General features: G+C 62.2%; 1 protein-coding gene across 1 annotated transcript in view; it reads right to left on the bottom strand.

Moving 5' to 3' along the window:
• Positions 1–5,532: 5,532 nt before the first annotated feature.
• The window catches only part of HPN (hepsin), a 38,956-nt gene continuing 20,173 nt past the window's right edge, over positions 5,533–24,315 (bottom strand). The window contains exons 3-13 of the mRNA XM_065419907.1: positions 22,115–22,216; positions 21,714–21,755; positions 20,832–20,961; positions 16,945–17,067; positions 15,378–15,418; positions 13,247–13,412; positions 12,756–12,946; positions 11,444–11,539; positions 6,075–6,217; positions 5,824–5,988; positions 5,533–5,571 (exon numbers count right to left, since the gene is read on the bottom strand). Of these exons, the coding sequence (XP_065275979.1) occupies positions 5,533–5,571; positions 5,824–5,988; positions 6,075–6,217; positions 11,444–11,539; positions 12,756–12,946; positions 13,247–13,412; positions 15,378–15,418; positions 16,945–17,067; positions 20,832–20,961; positions 21,714–21,755; positions 22,115–22,216 (1,238 nt within the window). The remainder of the gene's footprint in view (positions 5,572–5,823; positions 5,989–6,074; positions 6,218–11,443; positions 11,540–12,755; positions 12,947–13,246; positions 13,413–15,377; positions 15,419–16,944; positions 17,068–20,831; positions 20,962–21,713; positions 21,756–22,114; positions 22,217–24,315) is intronic.

Raw genomic sequence — 24,315 nt, 5'->3', positions numbered from 1 at the left:
GCTGCTGGGAAGGGGCCGGGATCCCCTCGGGGGAGCAGGGGGCTCTGGGCCGGGGACCGCCGGGGGGCTGGGAATTCCCAGGCACGGGGCTCAGGTACTCACCCCAGCTCCCACAGGTCTGGGCTGTGCTGCCTCTGTCCCAGGCTCCGGCCCAGCCTCCTGCCTCCTCACCCTGGCACCGGCATTAACCCTTCGGTGCCCAACCCGCTACAGCTCTGTCCTCCCCCACCACACTCTCCGCAGCCGGAATTTCTGTTGCTTTCTTCCCCCTCCCCCCAACCTCCCCCTCCTGGCCCCCAGGTGTGTGGTAGATCTGGTCTCCCATGGCCGTGTTCCACGGCCCAGGGGGGAGGGCGGTAGAAAAGGCGGGGGAAGGGGAGCTAGGCGGGGGCTGGCGAAGGGGCAGCGTGGGCCTGGGCGAGCCAGGGGGGCTGCACTGGGGGTGGAATCGGGACGTCTCTGTTTAGTAGGAAGCCCCTGTATGGATTTTCTTAACCCAGGAAATAAAGCCGGGACTTGGCGGTGCCCCATCCCAGCTCAGACCCCCTCCCCTGGCTCCCAGCCCCGCAACCACAGCCAAGCCCCTTCCTGGCTCCCAGCCCCATCCTGCTGCTCCGAGACCCACTACCATGGCCCAGGCCCCTCCTGCCTCTCCCAGCTCACAATCCCCTCCACCGCTCCCCCTGCTCCCAGCCCCAAAATCACAGCCCAGGCCCCTCCTCCTCCCTACCCTGCTCTCAGACCCAGCTTCCAGCCCCTCCCCCACAGCTCACCCCCCCACTACTCCCTACCCAGCTTCCAGCTGCCCTCCCACTTCCTATGTTAAAGCATAGAACAGCTGGTGCAACAAGTGTGTTCTCAGGGCCTTGGCAGGTGAGTGCCCTGGTGTAAATCAGGAGTAACTCCATTGGAGTCACTGGAGTTGATCCCCTTCTCATCACCCCGACTCTTACCTCACCCTCCCTGCCCCCACTTCCACTCTTCTGGCCATGGCTGAGCCCATCCATCCCCAGGACTGAGAACCCCCCCATCTGAAGGCTGTGCTGAGAACTCAAAGGGTTACAGCAGGGCCAGACCCACCCCAGCTCCCGCTCGGCTGGGTGGAATCAGACCCTCTGGGTTCCCTGTGCTGGGGAAATGGCTCCTACGCCAAGTACTAGCCTGAGCATCACCCCCAGAGCCCCGTGAATCCCCAGGCCAAGGGTCAAGCTGAGCTGAGACCCAGTCACGGGGCTGAGCGCTGACTCCCCTGGCAATGCAGAGTGAAGGTGCTGCCTGAAATCCCCTTAACTCTGCCCTGGATCCATAGGTGCTGGAACTAGCAGTGCGGGGGTGCTGCCCCCCCCGCCCTCCCCCCACAGGCTTGAGGTGGTTTCCATTATATTCAGCGTTCACAGTTTAGTTCAATGGCTCTCAGCACCCCCAAGATACAAATTGTTCCAGCACCGCTGCCTGGATCCCAGCCCAGCCTTGGCCCGATGTGCTCTGCCCTGTACGGGAAGGACACATGGAGTTATAGAGGCAGGGGCAGCACAGTGCAGCCCAGAGAGCCCAGGAGGGGACCCAGGATTCCTGGGTTGTATCCCCAGTTCTGGGCAGGGAGTGGGGTTTAGCGCTTAGAGAGTGGGGCTGGGAGCCAGGACTCCTGGGTTCTAGCCTGACCTCTGCTCAAGCCTCCTTGTGAGTTTGTGCACGTTACTTCACTCTCTGTCTCTCAGTGGCCCCCTCTCTGCAATGGGGCTGCTGGAGAGCGAGGCTGCCCCTGCCCCAGGTGAGCACCACAGAGTGAGTAAGAGACCAAAGAATGATACAATTCCCTGACAACAAGCTGAGATGACACCAGCCCCCTCCCTCTGGGGAGCAGGCGCTGAAGGGTTAAGGTTCTGCCAAGCAGGACTGTGGGAGGTTCGGGAGGGTGCAGGTGGCCACAGCACTAGCCACGGGGAGGTGAGCCACGTGGCCTCCAGCTGCTGGTGTGGTGTTGGGGGGGCTAGATTGGCTGGGGGAGGGATTGTCTCTGCGCTGCCTGGGGGCTGGGGGCTCCCGCCAGGTGTGTAATGATGGAAAGAGGTGCATGGGGGATGCTGGGTGCCTCAGCCTTGTGTCAGGAGCAGGGCCGGGGGGGCTGGACAGCAGTGAGTTGGGAGAGGAGCACGGCCTGTGAGTTGTGGGTTGAATGTCGGGGTTTGTTCTGCAATTTTAATGACCACGGAGGCTGGCGGCCCAGGCACTGCCATGCCCAGGGCCTGAGCTTGTCCAGAGCACTTCTTGCCACCGGTAGGGAAACTGAGGCATGGGGCGAAGCCATAACTCGGCCAAGCTCACCCAGCGTCCCTCCCCCAGCCTGGGTGACAGGGGCTTTCCCTTGTTATGTTGTATGTGAGCCTGTGAGTCTTACTGTTTTGTATGAATACTGTGTGTGCCTCAGTTTCCCCGCATATTGCATCAGTGCCTAGGTGGTGGGAATAAGGGTGCGTGACTTTTGCTGAAGCCCTCGGGACACATGAAGAGGCTCCAGCTGCCTGCACATAAGCGATGGCGGATGCCTTTTGTAACCTGAGAACCAGGAGGGGGATGCGACCAGGTGACACTTTGCCAGGGAAGCAAGACAAAGACCAGGAGGAACAATGGGTGTGTGAGAGGTCAGGTCGCTGGAAACTGGGCAGTTTGCTGTTGGGGACTCAGAGGGGGGAGTCCAGGGCATCCAGCCTGGGGTCCCCCCAAAATGGACTTTGCTGAAAGTCACTGATTCCTGTGCTAACAAGCTCTGTCCTACACTATGTTCCTGTCAACTAATAAACTTTCTGTTTTACGCTGGCTGAGAGTCACAGCTGGCTGTGGAGTGGGGTGCAGGGCCCTCTGGCTTCCCCAGGGGTCCCGTCCAGGTGGACCCGCCAAGGGGAAGTGTACGGTGTGAACAGGGATGCTGGATGCTCCGAGGTCAGACCAGGAAGGCTGAAGCCGAGGAGGTTTTTTGCCCTGGGCGGCATTTCCCGAGGGGAGTCGCCACCCAAGAGTCCTGGCTGGCTGCATACAGAGCAGTTCCAGAACAATGGACCTGTGATTCTGTCACAGAGAGTGATTAACCTTTGGGGGGGAGGGATAGCTCAGTGGTTTGAGCATTGGCCTGCTAAACCCAGGGTTGTGAGTTCAATCCTTGAGGGGGCCACTTAGGGATCTAGGGCAAAATCAGTACTTGGTCCTGCTAGTGAAGGCAGGGGGCTGGACTCGATGACCTTTCAAGGTCCCTTCCAGTTCTAGGAGATAGGATATCTCCATTAATTATTATTATTGGCCTGGTCAGTGGGGGAGTCGGCAGGGGGAATTCAGTCCAGACGGGGTGTTTTTCTAACCACAGCTCTAGAAATGATTGTGGGACTGTTCGGTGGCCTGCACGAGGCCGGGGGGGGGTCGGACTAGCTGATCCCATCGGGCCCGGCTGGCCTTCCACTCTATGAAGGCGGACGAGGGAAACTTTAAGCGGTGAGCCAGGCTAGCTGTGTATTATGGCAGAGCCGAGGACACGGGCTGAGCGAAGTGCAGTAGGAAGTCGGTGCCATGGCAAAGGCGTCTCGGCGCCCGGCTGCCTGGCAGGTGAGAACTTGGGACAGCTGCCCGCCTCCGTCCCCAGGCCACAGCGACGAACCCCTGGGCACCCTGGCAGCCAAGGCCTTCGCTGCCAGGGCTGGTGATCTCCTAACCAAATGTGCTCTGGAGCGGGGGCGCGGGGGGTTTACGGAGTCCCAGACGTGTCTCTAATCAAAACGGTGTTTATTTCTCATTGCCTCGATCACTGTGCAAACATATACAACAGGAGGGACTCGTCCCCAAGGCACGGGGGAGAGGAGCTAATGGAATAAGCTATGTACAGGCAGCCCCCCCCCTCCCCCCCGGCGGATTGTGCAGGGAGCAGCCGGGTGCAAAATTACAGCTTGGGCTCTGCCACCTGGTGTCACCCGCTGGGCAGGGCTGCGGATTAGCAACAGATCAGGGGGCGCTGGGGGGGGATCTGTGAGAGTTTGTGTAGCAGGGATGCGGGAGGTGTATAGTGGCTGGCTGGCTGGCTGGCTCTGTGTGTGTGTGTGTGTGTGTGTGTGTGTGTGTGTGTGTGTGTGTGTGTGTGTGTGTGTGTGTGTGTGTGTGTGTGTGTGTGTGTGTGTGTGTGTGTGTGTGTGTGTGTGTGTGTGTCCGTCCCTGCTGCCCCCTGCTGGAGGGGATGGGCCCTGCTCTATGTGCACATTCACCTCTCTAAGCCAAGCTGTTCCCCCTGTCCTCCCCAATCCCTGCTATGGGGCTCCCAGTCCACGCCCACTCCTTTGCCCAATGCCCAGCCCGGCCGAGCAGGCTGTGTGCCAGCCGATGTGGTGCTCGCTGGGATATGACCCTCCATACACTGCCCCCAATATACTGGGATGCAGGGGGCTCAGCCTGGGGCCCCACATAGATGCAAGGGGAGCCCTGGTCCCGTCCCAGCCCCCCAGGACCCATTGCTGGGGCAGGCGATCACAGGAGGTGGGAGCAGTGCTGCCCATGGGGGCACTATGGGGTGGGGGGGGATTTGCTGTTGGCCACCCTGGACTCGGTGCTGGGAGGGAGGCTCCCAGCCCCTGGAGGTGTGTGGCCCGCTGGGAAGGGGGCAGCCCGGCAGGGGTGAGCAGCCCCTCCCTCTGGGGCCCTGCTGGGGCAGGGGGAGGCTGTGTCCTGGTTTGGGGCAGCAGCTCTGGACCCAGGTGTCCAGCAGCCCCCAGGGCTGTGTATTGGGATTGCTCCCAGGATGTGGGTCAGGGTCTACTCCACCCTGTGCAGGGCTTTGTCTCAGCCCCCCCGGGCTGTGCCCTGGTTCCTCCCAGGGCTGTGGGTCGGGATCTAATCCCCCCCCAACCGCAGGGCTGAGCTGCTGGCACTGGGGCGCCCCAGGCTGATGGGGCTGCTCTTGCCCAGAATTGCAGGGGTTAAAGCCAGGCAGCTCCACCCTGGTTGGCTGAAGCGTGGCAGAGGGTGTGGCCTATGCAGTCACTCCCACCACTGTTAACCAATCAAAGAGAAGCTCTTCTCCAGCCCCCTCCCCCGCCACAGGATGAAGAACTCTAGCAGGCTATGGAGCAGCCCTATTAGGAGCTGGGCTCTAGCAGAAGAACCCATTGGTGGGTGGAGGCTTAAAGGGCTGGCACTGCAAATCCCCCCATTGGTAGGTGGGTTCTTAAGGGGCCGGTGCTGTATTATGATAGGTGGATCTACAAGTCCACCATTGGTGGGTGGAGGCTTAAAGGGCCACGCTGCATTGTAATAGGTGGATCTGACCCATTCCTCCCCAGCCCCCACCCACACTCTCATTCCAGTAATGCAGACAAGGCACTGTGGGGTCAGAGGTCGAAGGTTGTCGGGTCGCAAAGTCCAGTGGGTCATGTAGGCACATCTGCCCCTCGTGGCTGGAATGGAGGGGGCGGCGTCTGTCTGGTGTGGGGGGCGAGGGGAGGGCTGGCGCCGGTGGGGTGGCGTAACTCCATTGTGCGGGAACCTAGGCAGCGGGGGTCAGTGCTGGGAAACGATCCCGCTGGCCAGGGAGTGAGTCTGCAGAGAGAGACACGGGCATCAGGGGCTGGCACAGCTGGGGCAGGACAGACTTGGGGGAACCAGGCTGAGGGGGGGGGGGCAATCCCACCCCTTTGCAAATACACTGGAGAGATGATCCCTCCTGTCTCTGGGGGGACCAGAGTAGGAGGGATGGGGGGGCAGACTGAGGGGATCCCACCTGGGAGGGGATCCCACCCCGATCCCACCTCAGGGGGAATAGACTGAAGGGACCATCCCTGCCCCACACACCTTCATGGCCTGGTGGATCCAGTCGTGGAAGGCGCCAACCTTGGTGTAGACCCCTGGCTTTTGGGGCAGGGCGCAGCCGGTGCCCCAGCTGACCACGCCGCAGAGCCGCCAGCGCGGGGTGCGGGAGATGCTGTCCTCACACACAAAGGGACCCCCGCTGTCACCCTGCCGAGAGGGAGACAGGGAAGGGGTCAGTGCCCTAGCACTGGCCCCCACTGCCCACCCGCCCCGCCCGTCTCGCCCGGCCCCACCTGGCAGGCGTCGGTGCCACCCTCAGCGTAGCCAGCGCAGAACATGCGGGGGCGGATCTGGTTGCCGTAGTATTCAGGCGAGTTGCACAGAGCGGTGCTGATGATGGGCACGGAGGCCTCCTGCAGGATGCCGGATTGCTGCCCTGGGGGAGATGGGGGGGAGAGTGGGCATGGGGGTCCCCCGCCCTGCCCCCACCTGCCCTGCATCCACCCCCCCAAACCCGACTCCCGCCCACCCGGCAAACGCCCCACCCATCCAGCATTTCCCCCCCCGATTCCAGCCACTGCCTGCCCCACATCTGCCCCACCCGCCCAGAATCTATGCCCTCCTGCCCCTGCCCACCTGGTATCCACTTGCCCGCACCCAGCCCCTGCCCACCTTGCTTCTTCCCCCACCCAGAACCCTGCATCCAGCCACCCGGTGTCCACCCGCCCCTGCACCCAGCCCCCGCCTGCCCGACATCTGCCCCCCCCCAACCCAGCTCCCGCCCATCTAGCTTCCACCCCCCCATCTGAACCTGGCCCCCACCTGCCTGGCATCTGCCCCCCCACAAACCCAGCTCCCGCCCATCTAGCTTCCACCCCCCATCTGAACCTGGCCCCCACCTGCCCGGCTTTTCCCCTCCCCATCCCGAACCCAGCTCCTGCCCACCTAGCTTCCACCCCCCATCTGAACCTGGCCCCTGCCTGCCCGGCATCTGCCCCCCACCTGAACCTGGCCACTGCCCGCCTGGCATACTCCCCCCTACCCCTCCCACCCAGCATCCATTGTTGGATTACATTGATAATTGGTATATTTCTCTTGGACTGGATTGCTAAAAAGGGAAGGAGGAGGGAAGACGGAGGATCCGGGGAACTACAGGCCAGTCAGCCTCACCTCAGTCCCTGGAAAAATCATGGAGCAGGTCCTCAAGGAATCAATTCTGAAGCACTTAGAGGAGAGGAAAGTGATCAGGAACAGTCAGCATGGATTCACCAAGGGCAAGTCATGCCTGACTAACCTAATTGCCTTCTATGATGAGATAACTGGCTGTGTGGATGAGGGGAAAGCAGTGGACCTGTTATTCTTTTACTTTAGCAAAGCTTTTGATATGGTCTCCCATAGTATTCTTGCCGGCAAGTTAAAGAAATATGGGCTGGATGAATGGACTGTAAGGTGGATAGAAAGCTGGCTAGATCGTCGGGCTCAACAGGTAGTGATCAATGGCTCCATGTCTAGTTGGCAGCCGGTATCAAGCGGAGTGCCCCAAGGGTCGGTCCTGGGGCCGGTTTTGTTCAATATCTTCATTAATGGTCTGGAGGATGGCGTGGATTGCACCCTCAGCAAGTTTGCAGATGACACTAAACTGGGAGGAGTGGTAGATACGCTGGAGGGTAGCGATAGGATACAGAGGGACCTAGACAAATTAGAGGATTGGGCCAAAAGAAATCTAATGAGGTTCAACAAGGACAAGTGCAGAGTCCTGCAGTTAGGATGAAAGAATCCCATGCACTGCTACAGACTAGGGACCGAATGGCTAGGCAGCAGTTCTGCAGAAAAGGACCTAGGGGATACAGTGGATGAGAAGCTGGATATGAGTCAGCAGTGTGCCCTTGTTGCCAAGAAGGCTAACGGCATTTTGGGGCTTTATAAGTAGGGTCATTGCCAGCAGATCGAGGGACGTGATCATTCCCCTCTATTCAAAATTGGTGAGGCCTCATCTGGAGTACTGTGTCCAGTTTTGGACCCCACAGTACAAGAAGGATGTGGAAAAATTGGAAGGAGTCCAGCGGAGGGCAACAAAAATGATTAGGGGGCTGGAGCAGATGACTTATGAGGAGAGGCTGAGGGAACTGGGATAGTTTAGTTTGCAGAAGAGAAGAGTGAGGGGGGATTTGATAGCTGCTATCAACTACCTGAAAGGGGGTTCCAAAGAGGATGGATCTAGACTGTTCTCAGTGGTACCAGATGACAGAACAAGGAGCAATGGTCTCAAGTTGCAGTGGGGGAGGTTTAGGTTGGATATTAGGAAAAACTTTTTGACTAGGAGGGTGGTGAAGCACTGGAATGGGTTAGCTAGGGAGGTGGTGGAATCTCCTTCCTTAGAGGTTTTTAAGATCAGGCTTGACAAAGCCCTGGCTGGGATGATTTAGTTGGGAATTGGTCCGGCTTTGAGCAGGGGGTTGGACTAGATGACCTCCTGAGGTCCCTTCCAACCCTGAGATTCTCTGATTCTATGAACTGGTATATTTCTGAAATGGGAAATGTAAGACAGGGTGACTCCAGAGCAGACCCAGAATTTGGCCTGACCATTAGAAAGGAGTGTTTCTCAGCCACACTGCTGAGCTGTGTTAATTGAAGTTGCTTATCAGCTTCACAAGGTCGCTGTTAATTGTAGAAGCACATCCAGAGACAGAGAGTTTGTTCTAAAACTAACAAGATAACAGCTGGCCTTTATGGCTGGTACAACTTTGTTGAGTAATATTTGTGAACCCTCCCCACTGTTGCATGCTTATCTTGTTTGTTTCCTTTTAGATGTAACAAGTGAATAGACTTATTGAAGTCTGCCATGCCCCACTGATTTTAGACTGGTTATGTTAAAGGATGGGAGGTGATACAATGCAGATGTGACAGGATACACGGTGGCGTGTGAGTGTGATTGTATGTGTGATTGAATAAGAAATGGAAGATTAAAGGTTGAGGTGCCAGCCTTAAAATAAGGCCGTTTGGCTGAAGAATGCAGTGGACGAGATAGCCCAATAACCCCGAGAGCATCCACCCACAATTGCCCCAAGGACAGGAGGGCCAAAGCACAAGACAACAACATACTGTCATTCCATCATTGCTGTGCCATCTGCGTGATTGACTATTACGTCAAACATGAGATCAGCATGACGAGGCAAACCCCATAGACTTACATGAGGATGGATGCCTATAAAAACAGACCCTGAAGACTGAGGACTTTGGGTCTGGTTCTGCAACCAACTTCCAGGAGCATCGGATGCGCATCTGACAAGGCCCGGCTCCATCCTCGTGTCCAGGCCGCCTGGCCAGTGACTTGGCAACCTTGCAGAACGTGTGTGTGTGGGTGTGTGTGTGTGTGAATGAGATGTTATAGCTACAACTGATTGCTTACTCTAATTATTCTTTCAATATTCACAATAAACATGGCATTTTGCCTTATTCCCTGAAAAGATCCTGTTGTTCTTCATTTTCTAGTATAACACCATGCCCCCTGCACTCAGCCCCTGACTGCCCGGCATCTGCTCCTCCTGGCAACCAGCCCCCACCTGCCTGGCATCTGTCCCCCACCCAAACCCAGTCCCCGCCCACCTGACATCTACTCCCCCGGCCTGCCCGGCATCCACCTGCCCACACCTGCCCCCCACCTGCCCTACATCTGCCCCCACCCAAACCCAGCCCCCACCTGCCTGCTTTTCACCTGCCCCCGAACCTGGCCCCCACCTGTCCTGCATTGCCCCCCCCAACCTGGCCCCCGCTCACCCAGGATCCACCTCCCTCCCCCAGAACCTAGTCCCTGCCTGACCAGCATCCACCCCCCAACTGCACCCAACACCCCACCACCAGGGCATCTGCCCCCTGCCTGAACCCCTGCACCTGCCCCATCCCCAAACTCCGGCCCCACATCTACCTGGAATACGCTGCCCACTCCCCCCGGCACCTGCCCTGGCACTTGAACTGTGACCCCCCCCACCTGCCCACTATGTGCCTCCACCTGAAGCCTGGCACCTCACCTGCCTGGCATCCACACCGGCATCTGAACACTGACACCCATCCCTATAGAGGAGGGACCTCCGGAGTGTTGTGCCCCCATGGGGGCGGGCTTTTCTGAAGTTGGTTCTTGGGGTCGCGATATTATGGGTTGCTCTGGGTGGCATCTTGGGAAGCCCCTCCTCATGGGCGGGGCCTAGCATTGCTCCCCATCCAGTTTTACCCGGGTTTTGGTTTCTGTGTCCAGGTGCCATTTAGGGTTGCCAGGTGCCTGTTTTTTGGGGACCTGACAACCCTAAATGGCATCTGAACCAAAAGCCTGGTTACTGGGGGCAGGCTAGGGTTGCTAAGCATCCAGTTTTCAAGCAGAACGCCCGGTGGGAAAGGGACCTGGTGGCTCCGGTCAGCACCGCTAACTGGGTGTTAAAAGTCCAGTCGGCTCCCTGCCTGCCCTGGCTCTGCGCTGCTCCCAGAAGCAGCCGGTATGTCCCTGCGGCTCCTAAGCCCAGGAGCGATCAGGGAAGCTCCGCACCCTGCCAGCACCCGCAGGCATTACCCCTGCAGCTCCCATTGGCTGGGAACCACGGCCAAGGGGAGCTGTGGGGGCAATGCCTGTGGGCACGTAGCGTGCAGAGCTCCCTGGCCCTCTGCCTAGGGGCTGCAGGGACATGCCGGACACTTCCGGGAGCAGTGTGGAGCCAGGGCAGGCAGGGAGCCTGCCTTAGTTTGCTGCACCTCACCCGCACCCCAACCCCCTGCCCCAGCCCCTCGTCCCCAGCCCCACCCCAGAGCGTGCACCCCCAGCTGGAGCCCTCACCCCCTCCCGCAACCCAACCCCCTGCCCCAGCCCCCCGTCCCCAGCCCCACCCCAGAGCGTGCACCCCCAGCTGGAGCCCTCACCCCCTCCAACACCCCAACCCCCTGCCCCAGCCCCCCGTCCCCGGCCCCACCCCAGAGCGTGCACCCCCAGCTGGAGCCCTCACCCCCTCCCGCACCCCAATCCCCTGCTCCAGCCCCCCGTCCCCAGCCCCACCCCAGAGCGTGCACCCCCAGCTGGAGCCCTCACCCACCTCCCGCACCCCAACCCCCTGCCCCAGCCCCTCGTCCCCAGCCCCACCCCAGAGCGTGCACCCCCAGCTGGAGCCCTCACCCCCTCCCGCACCCCAACCCCCTGCCCCAGCCCCTCGTCCCCAGCCCCACCCCAGAGCGTGCACCCCCAGCTGGAGCCCTCACCCCCTCCCGCACCCCAACCCCCTGCCCCAGCCCCTCGTCCCCAACCCCACCCCAGAGCGTGCACCCCCAGCTGGAGCCCTCACCCCCGCACACACACCCCAGCCCCCTTGAGAGGATCCAGTGAGCGACCGGGGGGGGGGGGGGAAGAAGGTGCGATGAGGGCGGGCCTGGGAAGAGGTGGAGTGGGGTGGGGCCTTGGGGGTCTGGTTACCAGGAATTAGAAAGTTGCCAACCCTAGCGGAGCCTCTAACACAGGTCTCTGTCACTGAATGGCCCATCTTCCTCCATCCCCAGACCACCAGCTGTGTGACCCTGATGGGGACACCTCCTCCTGGCCTCCCACAGGGAGGGGCGTGGCCTTGTCCTGTGTCCTTGGGCGGGGCCATGTCTAGGGGTGGGGGGGGAGGGGCGGTCGCACACTCACCATAGTACTGGGTGTTGCCCCAGCCGGTCACAGTGCAGACCTTGCCGTCCAGGAGGGGCTGCCCCAGTGCCGGGAGGCAGACGGGCTGGACGTCCTCTGGGAAGACAGAGCCTGGGCATGAGGCACAGATAAGGGTTGCGCGCCACATGCCCACACAGCCACACGCCCACACACAGCCACACACCCACACACAGCCACATGCCCACCACACGCCCGCACAGCCACAAACCCACACACAGCCACACGCCCACACAGCCACACACAGCCACACACGCCCACACACAGCCCCACACCCACACGCCCGCAGAGCCACACACAGCCCCACACCCACACGCCCGCACACCCACACACAGCCACATGCCCGCACAGCCACACACAGCCACAGAGCCACACACAGCCACAGAGCCACACGCCCACACACAGCCACACCCACACACAGCCACACGCCCGCACGCCCACACACAGCCACACGCCCGCACAGCTCCCCACACACACCCACACAGCCACATGCCCACACACAGCCACACACCCCCACATGCCCACACAGCCCCACACCCACACACAGCCACATGCCCACACACAGCCACACATCCACATGCCCGCACAGCCACACACCCACACGCCTGCACAGCCACTCCCACACACCCACAAAGCCACACACCCACACAGCCACACGCCCACACACAGCCACACAACCACACGCCCGCACAGCCACACCCCCCCACACGCCCACACAGCCCCACACCCACACACAGCCACACACCCGCACAGCCACACACAGCCACACACCCACATGCCCGCACAGCCACACCCACACACCCACAAAGCCACATGCGCACACACACACACAGCCACACGCCCAAACACACACACACACAGAGCCAAACACAGCCACACACAGCTACACAGCCACACACACCCACATACCCACACACACCCACACACACCCACAGAGATACATGCACAACACACACCTCGACACCATACACACAACACACATACTACTCGGACACATCGCACTGTGCACGCAGATAAATGCACCACACACAAAATGCACAACAGACACACACACAAAACCCACAGACACGCCACACACCATACACAGACATCACACACAATGTGCACACACTACAGACACCCCTCACCCACACACAACTGCTCCACACACCCAGAGTCACTAACATGCTCACACTCTCACACTGCACCCCACGCACAAAGCCCCATGGGTGCCTCCCCGCAGTGCGTGGGGCGACCCCCAGGCTCCCCGCCGGGCGTCCCGCACTCCCAGGCGTCACCGCTCGCCCACACGCACCGGTGAAGCTGAGGGGCGTGGCCAGGTGCACCAGCGCGATGTCGTTGCCGTTCTCCTCGCTGTTGGGGTCCAGGAAGGGCAGGTAGCCCGCGTGGTACACCACACCCGTCACCCCCACCTGCTGCCCCCTGCTGGACACCTGAGAGATGGCGCCAGAGAAAACCCGCCAGCGGCTCACCACCCGGTTTCTCCTGTAGGGATGGACAGACGGACACAGTGCATCAGGGGGCCAGGCGGGGCTGCCACCCCCTCCCCCACCAGGGATGGGACTGCTGCTGAGAGCAGGGGGCTGGGAGCCAGGACTCCTGTGTTCTCTCTCTGGCTCTGCCAGGAGTGTGGGGTCTAGTGGTTAGAGCAGGGGGACTGGGATCCAGGACTCCTGGGATCTATGCCCAGCTCTGGGAGGGAAGTGGGGTCTTGTGGTTAGAGCAGGGGGCAGGGCTGAAGGCAGGACTCCTGGGTTCCATCCGCGCTTGGGGCTGGGCACTCACTCAGGGAAGCAGTGTGCGGCAGTGACAACCCACTCGCTGGAGATGATGGAGCCACCGCACAGGTGGGTGCCGTCGTAACGCAGGCTGACTTGCCACGGCCACTTGCCCAGACTGGCGTCCTGGCCCCCCACGATCCGGTCAACAGATAGCTTCCTGCGCCCACAGTCTGCAGGGGACACGCCCGTCAGTGCCAGCCATGCTCCGCCGCAGCCACTAGGGGGAGACAGCCAACCCCCACAGCCACTCCCCCAGCGTGGTCCCAGGGGTAACCAACGGGGCAGCCCCAGGGCGACTCCCCCGACACCCTGACTCCAAGGGAGGTTTCCTGCGTTACTCGGGAGGCCGCATTTTATCCTGTAGCTTCTTCCATGCTGGCTCTTGTCTGTTTCAACTGGAAATTGCAGGGCCAGGAAGTGCCTGTGCAGGATCTGGCACAATGGGGCCAGATCCCAGCCCGTGTCAATCGGCCGTAGCTCCATTGGAGTCAATGGGGCCAGACCCCCAACCCGTGTAAATCGGCCGTAGCTTCATTGGACTCAATGGAAAATTGGGTTTTTGACAAAATGAAATTTCTCAGGAAAGGCCTCTGCTCTGGTTGAAAACCCAACGTTCCTGTCCAGAGGAGAGGCCCTGGCTCTGGTGCATCAGGGTATCTCAGCCCATGGACGAGAACAGGGACATGAGGTAACTGAGCTATGCTGCCCACAAGCACCGCGGCCACGCTTCAGAATCCAAGTCCTCTGCAGGACTGAAAAATGTTCGTTTTCCTTGGAAATAAAAAATAAATATTTCAACCAGCTCCAATTAGGGCTGATTGTGATGGGCACTGACGAGAGAGAGAGAGAGGTGTGCCTGGGGATGGACATGCAGACAGGTGTGTGCGGGAGAGATGAACAGGGGGGTGGCTGGAGAGATGGATGGATGGGGGGTGTAGGTGTGGACATGGGTGAATGGAGGGACGGGGTGTGTGGGTATGGAGGTGGATGGATGGATCACTGGGGGTGTGTAGGTGTGGAGATGGATGGTTGGGTAGATGGATGGATGGATGGGTATGGAGGTGGATGGATGGATGGATACAGGATGTGGAGATGGATGGATGGATGGATGGGATGTGTGGAATGGATGGAGGGATGGAGGGCTGGCTGTGTGGTATGGTGATGGATGGGATGTGTGGAATGGATGGTGGGATGGAGGGCTGTCTGTCTGTGTGGAGATGGACGGATGGATGGGACGTGTGGGAGGGATGGAGGGATGGAGGGCTGGCTGTGTGGTGTGGAGATGGATGGGTAGATGGATAGTGGATGGGTGGGTGGCTGTGTAGGTATGGAGGTGGGTGGCTGGCTGGCTGGCTGGATACAGGGTGTGTGGCTGGATGGATGGATGGAGGGGTGTGTGTGGAATGGAGATGGATGGAGGGATGGATGGACGGGGTGCGGAATGGAGATGGATGGATGAATGGGGTGCAGAATGGAGATGGAGGGATGGGGTGTGGAATGGAGATGGATGGATGGATGGATTGATAGTGGGTGTGGAGATGAATGGACAGATAGGGGGTGTGTAGTTGCGGAGATGGATGGGTAGGTAGATGGCTGTCTGTCAGGGTGGATATGGAGATGGATGGATTGGTGGCTGGGGTGTGTGGAATGGAGATGGATGGAGGGATGGATAGTGGATGCGGAGATGGATAGATGGATGGGGGGATGTTGGTGCTGAGATGGATGGGTCGGTAGATGGCTGGCTGGCTATGTGGGTATGGAGATGGATGAAGGGATGGATAGTGGATGTGAAGATGGATAGATGGATGGGGGGGGATGTTGGTGCTGAGATGGATGGGTCGGTAGATGGCTGGCTGGGTGGATATGGATATGGATGGAGGGATGGATAGTGGATGTGGAGATGGATGGGGGGTGTCGGTGCTAAGATGGATGGGTCGGTAGATGGCTGGCTGGCTATGTGGGTATGGAGGTGGGTGGATGGATAGTGGATGTGGAGATGGATGGATGGATGGGGGGGTGTAGGTGTGGAGATGGATGGGTTGGTATATGGCTGGCTATGTGGGTTTGGAGGTGGGTGGAGGGATGGAAGTACGAGGTGTTGGATGGGGCTATGCCCAGGGCTGAGGGCTCCATACCTTGGCAGAGCGTCGCAAGGAACTGGCCCGTCGGGCAGTCGCTGTAAGAGAGAAATGTGAAGGGTCAGCGTGAGGGTGAGGCAGGAGGGGATGTGTGGGGTGTGAGGTGCATGTTCACCCCCCACTGAGCATCTGGGGAAGGTGCCACTCCCACAGACACGGACATGTTTGCACACCTCAGACCCACATACGTTCACTGACCCAGAGACAGGGCTCGACAGAAAAGGACAGAAAGTAGGTGTGAGCTGGGACACATGGGGACAGACACACACAGCAGGGCTCATCCCCTACACACACACACACACACACACACTTCATTATCATTCATTTATTATGTGATGTTATGATTAACTAACATCATATAGAATCATTATGTGCTAAACAGATGTAAGTTGTAGGACTACAGAAGTATACGATTGACCAGTAGTCCGATGCATTAGGTATGTAAGTAAATAGGGCTGGAACACCAGGCCTACAGGCTGAGGCCTGTAATATGTCAGCTTAGTCCTACTAGGCCATAGGCTTAAGAAATACTGGACATAAGTGACCAAAAAATGGCCCCAAACGACAAGGTTACTGGAAAAGCTGTTGCAACGGGTGGTATTGTGAAAAATGAACACTGAGAGTAATTTTGACCACAGGGCACATTGTGCCCTAACCGCAGGGTTTACGTCGTGCTAATGCGACTAAAAGGAACTATAATCAACCTATGTAAAACAGGGTACCCCAATATTCCTGGGGGACACGATACAGATAAGGACAAAGAGGGTGGACGCCTTCACACACACAGAGTGTTAGGTGTGGTCAGAATCACCAGATAAAAGAGGGCTCCAGACTGGGGGAAATGAGCTTCCTACAGGTAAACTCTAGCAGGAACCACCCCTCTCCTGCTGACCGATCGGCAAGGCAGGCGCCAGGCCCGGAGACGGCTGTTCAGGGTGTGAGTATGGCTGGCTTTGTAACGCGTGCACCGGTCTGTAGAGGATTTCTATGTGCTTGGGGAAGCAGAACCTTAACAGTAACTTTAATAACACTTGGAAGCCAGACTAGACCTTGTCTGTGTGACTGTGTGTGTGGGCACCACCCTTGGTCTTTGTGTGTTCCTAGGGGCTCTACGTCGAAAGCAGGTAGCAGAGGTGACGTTCACTCTGCTGAGCTTGAAAATGGAGTCAGCAGAGCCAAACCCACAGTGGTGTAATAGCACATCACTAAATCCACTTTAAATAGACTACAGCACAGAGTAGGACCCATCCCCTCCAGCAGGGGCAGCAGGGAGACACACACACACACACACACACACACACAGACGCACACACACACAGCAGGGCTAAGTCCCTCCAGCAGGGGGCAGCGGGCCACATACACACACACACACACAGAGATGCACACACACAGAGATGCACAGACACAGACACACATACACACCCAGCAAAATGCCAATATAAGAGTAACCAGTTCCCAGGGATCCAGCAGCCCAGGCGTGGGGGAAGGGCTGCCCCCAGAGTTCCCCTGCCCCCTCCTAGCAGCACGGCACCCGCTGCTGAGCCCCCCGCCCCGCCCCACGCACCAGATGGAGATGACCTCACTGAGTCTCTGGGCCAGGGGCAGGCGAGACTCGTCCACACAGAAATATCCCGATGTCCCATTGGTGCCCGCGCGCTCCACATCCAGCTCCGAGTGCCAGAGAGACCTGGGGAGGGGACAGCATCACCCACAGGCAGCCAACCCCTGTCAGAGATCGGCCCCACCACACAACGCCCCTCACTCCCGACCCGCAGCCCCTGCTATCCCAGCCCTGGGCTCCCCCCTCCCCAGCTCTGTCAGTGCCCCTCACTCCTGACCTACAGCCCCTGCTATCCCAGCCCTGGGCTCCCCCCTCCCCAGCTCTGTCAGCGCCCCTCACTCCCGACCTACAGCGCCTGCTATCCCCACCCTGGGCTCCCCCCTCCCCAGCTCCGTCAGTGCCCCTCACTCCCGACCCGCAGCCCCTGCTATCCCAGCCCTGGGCTGCCCCCTCCCCAGCTCTGTCAGTGCCCCTCACTCCCGACCCGCAGCCCCTGCTATCCCCACCCTGGGCTCCCCCCTCCCCAGCTCTGTCAGTGCCCCTCACTCCCGACCCGCAGCCCCTGCTATCCCCACCCTGGGCTCCCCCCTCCCCAGCTCTGTCAGTGCCCCTCACTTCCGACCCGCAGCCCCTGCTATCCCAGCCCTGGGCTCCCCCCTCCCGAGCTCTGTCAGTGCCCCTCACTCCCGACCCGCAGCCCCTACTATCCCCACCCTGGGCTCCCCCCTCCCCAGCTCTGTCAGTGCCCCTCACTCCCGACCCGCAGCCCCTGCTATCCCAGCCCTGGGCTGCCCCCTCCCCAGCTCTGTCAGTGCCCCTCACTCCCGACCCGCAGCCCCTGCTATCCCCACCCTGGGCTCCCCCCTCCCCAGCTCTGTCAGTGCCCCTCACTCCCGACCCGCAGCCCCTGCTATCCCCACCCTGGGCTCCCCCCTCCCCAGCTCTGTCAGTGCCCCTCACTCCCGATCTACAGCGCCTGCTATCCCAGCCCTGGGCTCCCCCCTCCCCAGCTCTGTCAGTGCCCCTCACTCCCGACCTACAGCCCCTGCTATCCCAGCCCTGGGCTCCCCCCTCCCCAGCTCTGTCAGTGCCCCTCACTCCCGACCTACAGCGCCTGCTATCCCAGCCCTGGGCTCCCCCCTCCCCAGCTCTGTCAGTGCCCCTCACTCCCGACCCGCAGCCCCTGCTATCCCAGCCCTGGGCTCCCACCTCCCCAGCTCTGTCAGTGCCCCTCACTCCCGACCCGCAGCCCCTGCTATCCCAGCCCTGGGCTCCCCCCTCCCCAGCTCTGTCAGCGCCCCTCACTCCCGACCTACAGCCCCTGCTATCCCAGCCCTGGGCTCCCCCCTCCCCAGCTCTGTCAGTGCCCCTCACTCCCGACCTACAGCCCCTGCTATCACAGCCCTGGGCTCCCCCCTCCCCAGCTCTGTCAGCGCCCCTCACTCCCGACCCGCAGCCCCTGCTATCCCAGCCCTGGGCTCCCCCCTCCCCAGCTCTGTCAGCGCCCCTCACTCCCGACCCGCAGCCCCTGCTATCCCAGCCCTGGGCCCTCCCCTCCTGAGCTCTGTCAGTGCCCCTCACTCCCGACCTACAGCCCCTGCTATCCCAGCCCTGGGCTCCCCCCTCCCCAGCTCTGCCAGTGCCCCTCACTCCCGACCCGCAGCCCCTGCTATCCCAGCCCTGGGCTCCCCCCTCCCCAGCTCTGTCAGCGCCCCTCACTCCCGACCCGCAGCCCCTGCTATCCCAGCCCTGGGCTCCCCCCTCCCCAGCTCTGTCAGTGCCCCTCACTCCCGACCCGCAGCCCCTACTATCCCAGCCCTGGGCTCCCCCCTCCCCAGCTCTGTCAGTGCCCCTCACTCCCGACCCGCAGCCCCTGCTATCCCAGCCCTGGGTTCCCCCCTCCCCAGCTCTGTCAGTGCCCCTCGCTCCCGACCCGCAGCCCCTGCTATCCCAGCCCTGGGCTCCCCCATCCCCAGCTGTGTTAGTGCCCCTCACTCCCGACCCGCAGCCCCTACTATCCCAGCCCTGGGCTGCCCCCTCCCCAGCTCTGTCAGTGCCCCTCGCTCCCGACCCGCAGCCCCTACTATCCCAGCCCTGGGCTCCCCCCTCCCCAGCTGTGTTAGTGCCCCTCACTCCCGACCCGCAGCCCCTGCTATCCCAGCCCTGGGCTCCCCCCTCCCCAGCTCTGTCAGTGCCCCTCACTCCCGACCCGCAGCCCCTACTATCCCCACCCTGGGCTCCCCCCTCCCCAGCTCTGTCAGTGCCCCTCACTCCCGACCCGCAGCCCCTGCTATCCCAGCCCTGGGCTCCCCCCTCCCCAGCTCTGTCAGCGCCCCTCACTCCCGACCCGCAGCCCCTGCTATCCCCACCCTGGGCTCCCCCCTCCCCAGCTCTGTCAGTGCCCCTCACTCCCGACCCGCAGCCCCTGCTATCCCCACCCTGGGCTCCCCCCTCCCCAGTTCTGTCAGTGCCCCTCACTCCCGACCTACAGCGCCTGCTATCCCCACCCTGGGCTCCCCCCTCCCCAGCTCTGTCAGTGCCCCTCACTCCCGACCCGCAGCCCCTGCTATCCCAGCCCTGGGCTGCCCCCTCCCCAGCTCTGTCAGTGCCCCTCACTTCCGACCCGCAGCCCCTGCTATCCCCACCCTGGGCTCCCCCCTCCCCAGCTCTGTCAGTGCCCCTCACTCCCGACCCGCAGCCCCTGCTATCCCCACCCTGGGCTCCCCCCTCCCCAGCTCTGTCAGTGCCCCTCACTCCCGACCCGCAGCCCCTGCTATCCCAGCCCTGGGCTCCCCCCTCCCCAGCTCTGTCAGTGCCCCTCACTCCCGACCCGCAGCCCCTGCTATCCCAGCCCTGGGCTCCCCCATCCCCAGCTGTGTTAGTGCCCCTCACTCCCGACCCGCAGCCCCTGCTATCCCAGCCCTGGGCTCCCCCCTCCCGAGCTCTGTCAGTGCCCCTCACTCCCGACCCGCAGCCCCTACTATCCCCACCCTGGGCTCCCCCCTCCCCAGCTCTGTCAGTGCCCCTCACTCCCGACCCGCAGCCCCTGCTATCCCAGCCCTGGGCTGCCCCCTCCCCAGCTCTGTCAGTGCCCCTCACTCCCGACCCGCAGCCCCTGCTATCCCCACCCTGGGCTCCCCCCTCCCCAGCTCTGTCAGTGCCCCTCACTCCCGACCCGCAGCCCCTGCTATCCCCACCCTGGGCTCCCCCCTCCCCAGCTCTGTCAGTGCCCCTCACTCCCGACCCGCAGCCCCTGCTATCCCAGCCCTGGGCTCCCCCCTCCCCAGCTCTGTCAGTGCCCCTCACTCCCGACCCGCAGCCCCTGCTATCCCAGCCCTGGGCTCCCCCATCCCCAGCTGTGTTAGTGCCCCTCACTCCCGACCCGCAGCCCCTGCTATCCCAGCCTTGGGTCCCCCCCAGCTCTGTCAGCGCCCCTCACTCCCGACCCGCAGCCCCTGCTATCCCAGCCCTGGGCTCCCCCCTCCCGAGCTCTGTCAGTGCCCCTCACTCCCGACCCGCAGCCCCTACTATCCCCACCCTGGGCTCCCCCCTCCCCAGCTCTGTCAGTGCCCCTCACTCCCGACCCGCAGCCCCTGCTATCCCAGCCTTGGGTCCCCCCCAGCTCTGTCAGTGCCCCTCACTCCCGACCCGCAGCCCCTGCTCTCCCAGCCCTGGGCTCCCCACCAAGCCCCAGCTCTGCTGGTGCGCCTCACTCCCGACCCGCAGCCCCTGCTCTCCCAGCCCTGGGCTCCCCACCAAGCCCCAGCTCTGCTGGTGCGCCTCACTCCCGACCCGCAGCCCCTGCTCTCCCAGCCCTGGGCTCCCCCCTCCCCAGCTCTGTCAGTGCCCCTCACTCCCGACCCGCAGCCCCTGCTATCCCAGGCTGGTACCTGATGAAACCCATCTCTGCGCAGCTCAGTGCAGCTACCAGGGCATTGGAGGAGGTGGAGCAGACGAGGCGCCATTTGCTCTCGCTCTCATCGTACAGGGTGAGCCGGAGGTCGGCCGAACTGACCTGGACTGTGGGGTGGGAGGGGGCAGCGCTGAGCAATGGTCTAAGAACTTCCTGTGTCACCCTCCACCTCCCCTCCAGCCCTGCACGAGCACCCTGGGTCAGCCTGTGTCCATGTCTCCCTCCAGTGGCCACTCTCAGCCCTACAGCAGCCGTCCCCGGCCTCCCAGCAACAGGGAGGAGTCCGGTGGCACCTGAAAGACTAACAGATTTATTTGGGCCTAAGCTTTCGTGGGTAAAAACCCCACTTCTTCAGTGTTGTTTTTACCCAAGAAGTGGGTTTTTTACCCACGAAAGCTTATGCCCAAATAAATCTGTTAGTCTTTAAGGTGCCACCGGACTCCTTGTTGTTTTTGTGGATACAGACTAACACGGCTACCCCCGGATACTTAGCAACAGGGAGGGTGGATCAGGGCAGGGTTCTGGGCTGTTCACAGACCAGCCAATTTCCTACTAACACCCACAAAATGGCAGCTGGATCCAGTGGACGAGGGCCCTCCACTGGGAGTCAGGACTCCTGGGTTCTATGCCTGGTTCTGGGAGGAGAGTGGGGTCTGGTGGGTTGGGTTGGGTTGGGTTATGAACCAGGACTCCTGGGTTCTATCCCCGGCTCTGGGAGGGGAGTGGGGGCTGGTGGGTTAGAGCAGGGGGATTCGGGCCCTGCCCTGGTGTGCACAAGGGGGAGGGTGTCAGACCCCCCTATTGAGGGGGGCAGTAGCTCCCAGTCATATGGCCCTGAGCAGGGGGCTCCCCCACTTACCACCATACAGTCCTTCACTGTCGCTCCCCAGCACAGACGTCACTGCAAGAGACAAGAGAGCCTTAGAGTACATGCAGAGCCCACCATGCCCAGCAGGGGGCAGCAGGAGGGGGAGCTCCCGGTGCGCCCATGGCTGTGATTATGAGGAATGAGGATATGGCATCAGGGAATGTGAGCTGGGGGGGGGGGGGCACAGGCAGGGCTGGCAGGTGGGGCTAGCAGGGGGCTATAGGACAGGAGTAAGGGGCATTTGCCGGTTGGGGAGGGGTAGTGGGGGGCTAGCAGGGGGCTGCAGGTTGGGAGTGAGGGGCCCGGGCAGGGCTGGGTGGGGGGAGCCCAGGGCTGGGATACCAGGGGGTTGCACCTCGGGAGTGAGGGGTCCTGGGGGGCCAGGTTCTTACCAATGGCCCACACGCTGGCTCCGATGCCGGCTAAGAGCAGGAAACCACCAGTCACGACAGCCACAACCTTGGGCAGCGACCAGCACGGCACCGTGGGGCCCCCTGGAACAGGATGGGGGTTAATGGGGCTGGGAATGACCCCCCCCTTCCTGGTTATCAGCACAGGCTGTTGCACTGACTCTCCCCAGCTGGCTGGGACCCCCCCCCCCCCCCCCAGCACACGGCCCTGGGGCTGACCCTGGCATCCTGCCCCCACTCAGCAGCCCCATATCTTACCCTAGAGGAGTCACAGGGCCTCAGCACCCAGCCTGGGAACCTGCCTGCCCCCCTGCCCCACCCTCCTGCTGTCGACACCCCCCCCCCCACTCCTCCCCATTCAGCCAGCCCCGTGGGCTCCTGTCACCCTCCCGCCCGGGGTTGCTGTGGTACCAGAGGGATGGAGGGAGGGGAAAGTAGGCCTGGGGATGAAATAGGGGCCTGGAGACCCGAGGGGGGGGGCTCCAAGCCTCCGCCCCTGTAACCACTAGAACTCCCCCTCCCTGTACCAGGAATAGAACCCAGGAGTCCTGGCTCCCAGCCCCCGCCTGCTTTAACCCACCAGACCCCACTCCCCTCCCAGAGCTGGGCACAGAACTCAGGAGTCCTGGCTCCCAGCCCCGCCTGCTTTAACCCACCAGACCCCACTCCCCTCCCAGAGCTGGGCACAGAACCCAGGAGTCCTGGCTCCCAGCCCCACAGTGAAGAGTTAATGAATTCTATGTCCCACAGCCCGAGCGTGGCGGGGTGGGGGTTGGTCCAGGGGGACTTTGCCCTCGGGCAGGGTGCAGTGACCCATGGAGACGCAGCACCAGAAAGCGCCTGGCAGGGCTGTTCCCATTGCTGGGGCCCCTGCTGGGGATGCTGGTGCCCCCCCCCCCGGGGCCCAGCAGGGTCACAGGGGAGGGAACTGGCCCCATGGTGCCACTGACTAGGAGCCCCCACCGCTCAGTTGCCCTGTCTAGGGCCAGCGCATCCACCCCTAGAGACTGAGTTCCCTGTGTGCCCCCACAGTGAGGTCCCCCAGCACCCGGGGGTGCCATGCTGCAGGGCACTGGGCAGGGGGCACAGCAGGGGACGCTGTGCTGCAGGGCGGGGGGCTCAGCAGGGGGCGCTGGGTTGCAGGGCGGGGGGCACACCAGGGGGCACACCAGGGGGCGCTGTGCTGCAGGGCACTGGGCAGGGGGCACAGCAGGGGGCGCTGTGCTGCAGGGCACTGGGCAGGGGGCACAGCAGGGGGCGCTGGGTTGCAGGGCGGGGGCACAGCAGGGGGCGCTGTGCTGCAGGGCGGGGGGCTCAGCAGGGGGCGCTGTGCTGCAGGGTGGGGGGCACAGCAGGGGGCACAGCAGGGGGCGCTGTGCTGCAGGGCGGGGGGCACAGCAGGGGGCACAGCAGGGGGCGCTGTGCTGCAGGGCACTGGGCAGGGGGCACAGCAGGGGGCGCTGGGTTGCAGGGCGGGGGGCTCAGCAGGGGGCGCTGGGTTGCAGGGTGGGGGGCACAGCAGGGGGCGCTGTGCTGCAGGGCGGGGGGCACAGCAGGGGGCACAGCAGGGGGCGCTGTGCTGCAGGGCGGGGGGCACAGCAGGGGGCACAGCAGGGGGCGCTGTGCTGCAGGGCGGGGGGCACAGCAGGGGGCGCTGGGTTGCAGGGCGGGGGGCTCAGCAGGGGGCGCTGTGCTGCAGGGCGGGGGGCACAGCAGGGGGCACAGCAGGGGGCGCTGTGCTGCAGGGCGGGGGGCACAGCAGGGGGCGCTGTGCTGCAGGTAGCCGGGTGCCAGGCTTTGCAGGGGGCTCCATGCTGTGGGGTTGGGGGCTCAGAAGGGGGAGCAGGGCAGGGGCTGAGGAGGGGTTGTTTTGTTCCCATACTCGGCGTTAGCCCCAAAGCCCCAGCATGTTGCTGTGTTCCTGGCAGCACCATCCCATTTAGTTGACTGATTCCCAGCCCCCCTGTTCTAACCACGAATCCCTTCCCCCCCGCCCCCCAGCGCCAAGCTGGGATAGAACCCAGGAGTCCTGGGGGTGGGAGGGGGCTCTATGGGGACATGGGTGTGCGGCTGAATCTGGCCCATGCCCAGTGCAGGGCTGAAGGGCTCTGCCCCGAGCCCAGTGCCTGGTAGCCAGGGGGCCATCTGGGCTGGGGCTGCGGATGCTGTGCTGGGACAGACAG

This window comes from Emys orbicularis, chromosome 20, assembly GCF_028017835.1.
Source record: "Emys orbicularis isolate rEmyOrb1 chromosome 20, rEmyOrb1.hap1, whole genome shotgun sequence".
NCBI lineage: Eukaryota > Metazoa > Chordata > Testudines > Emydidae > Emys > Emys orbicularis.
This window is presented reverse-complemented; position numbering and strand designations above follow the sequence as displayed.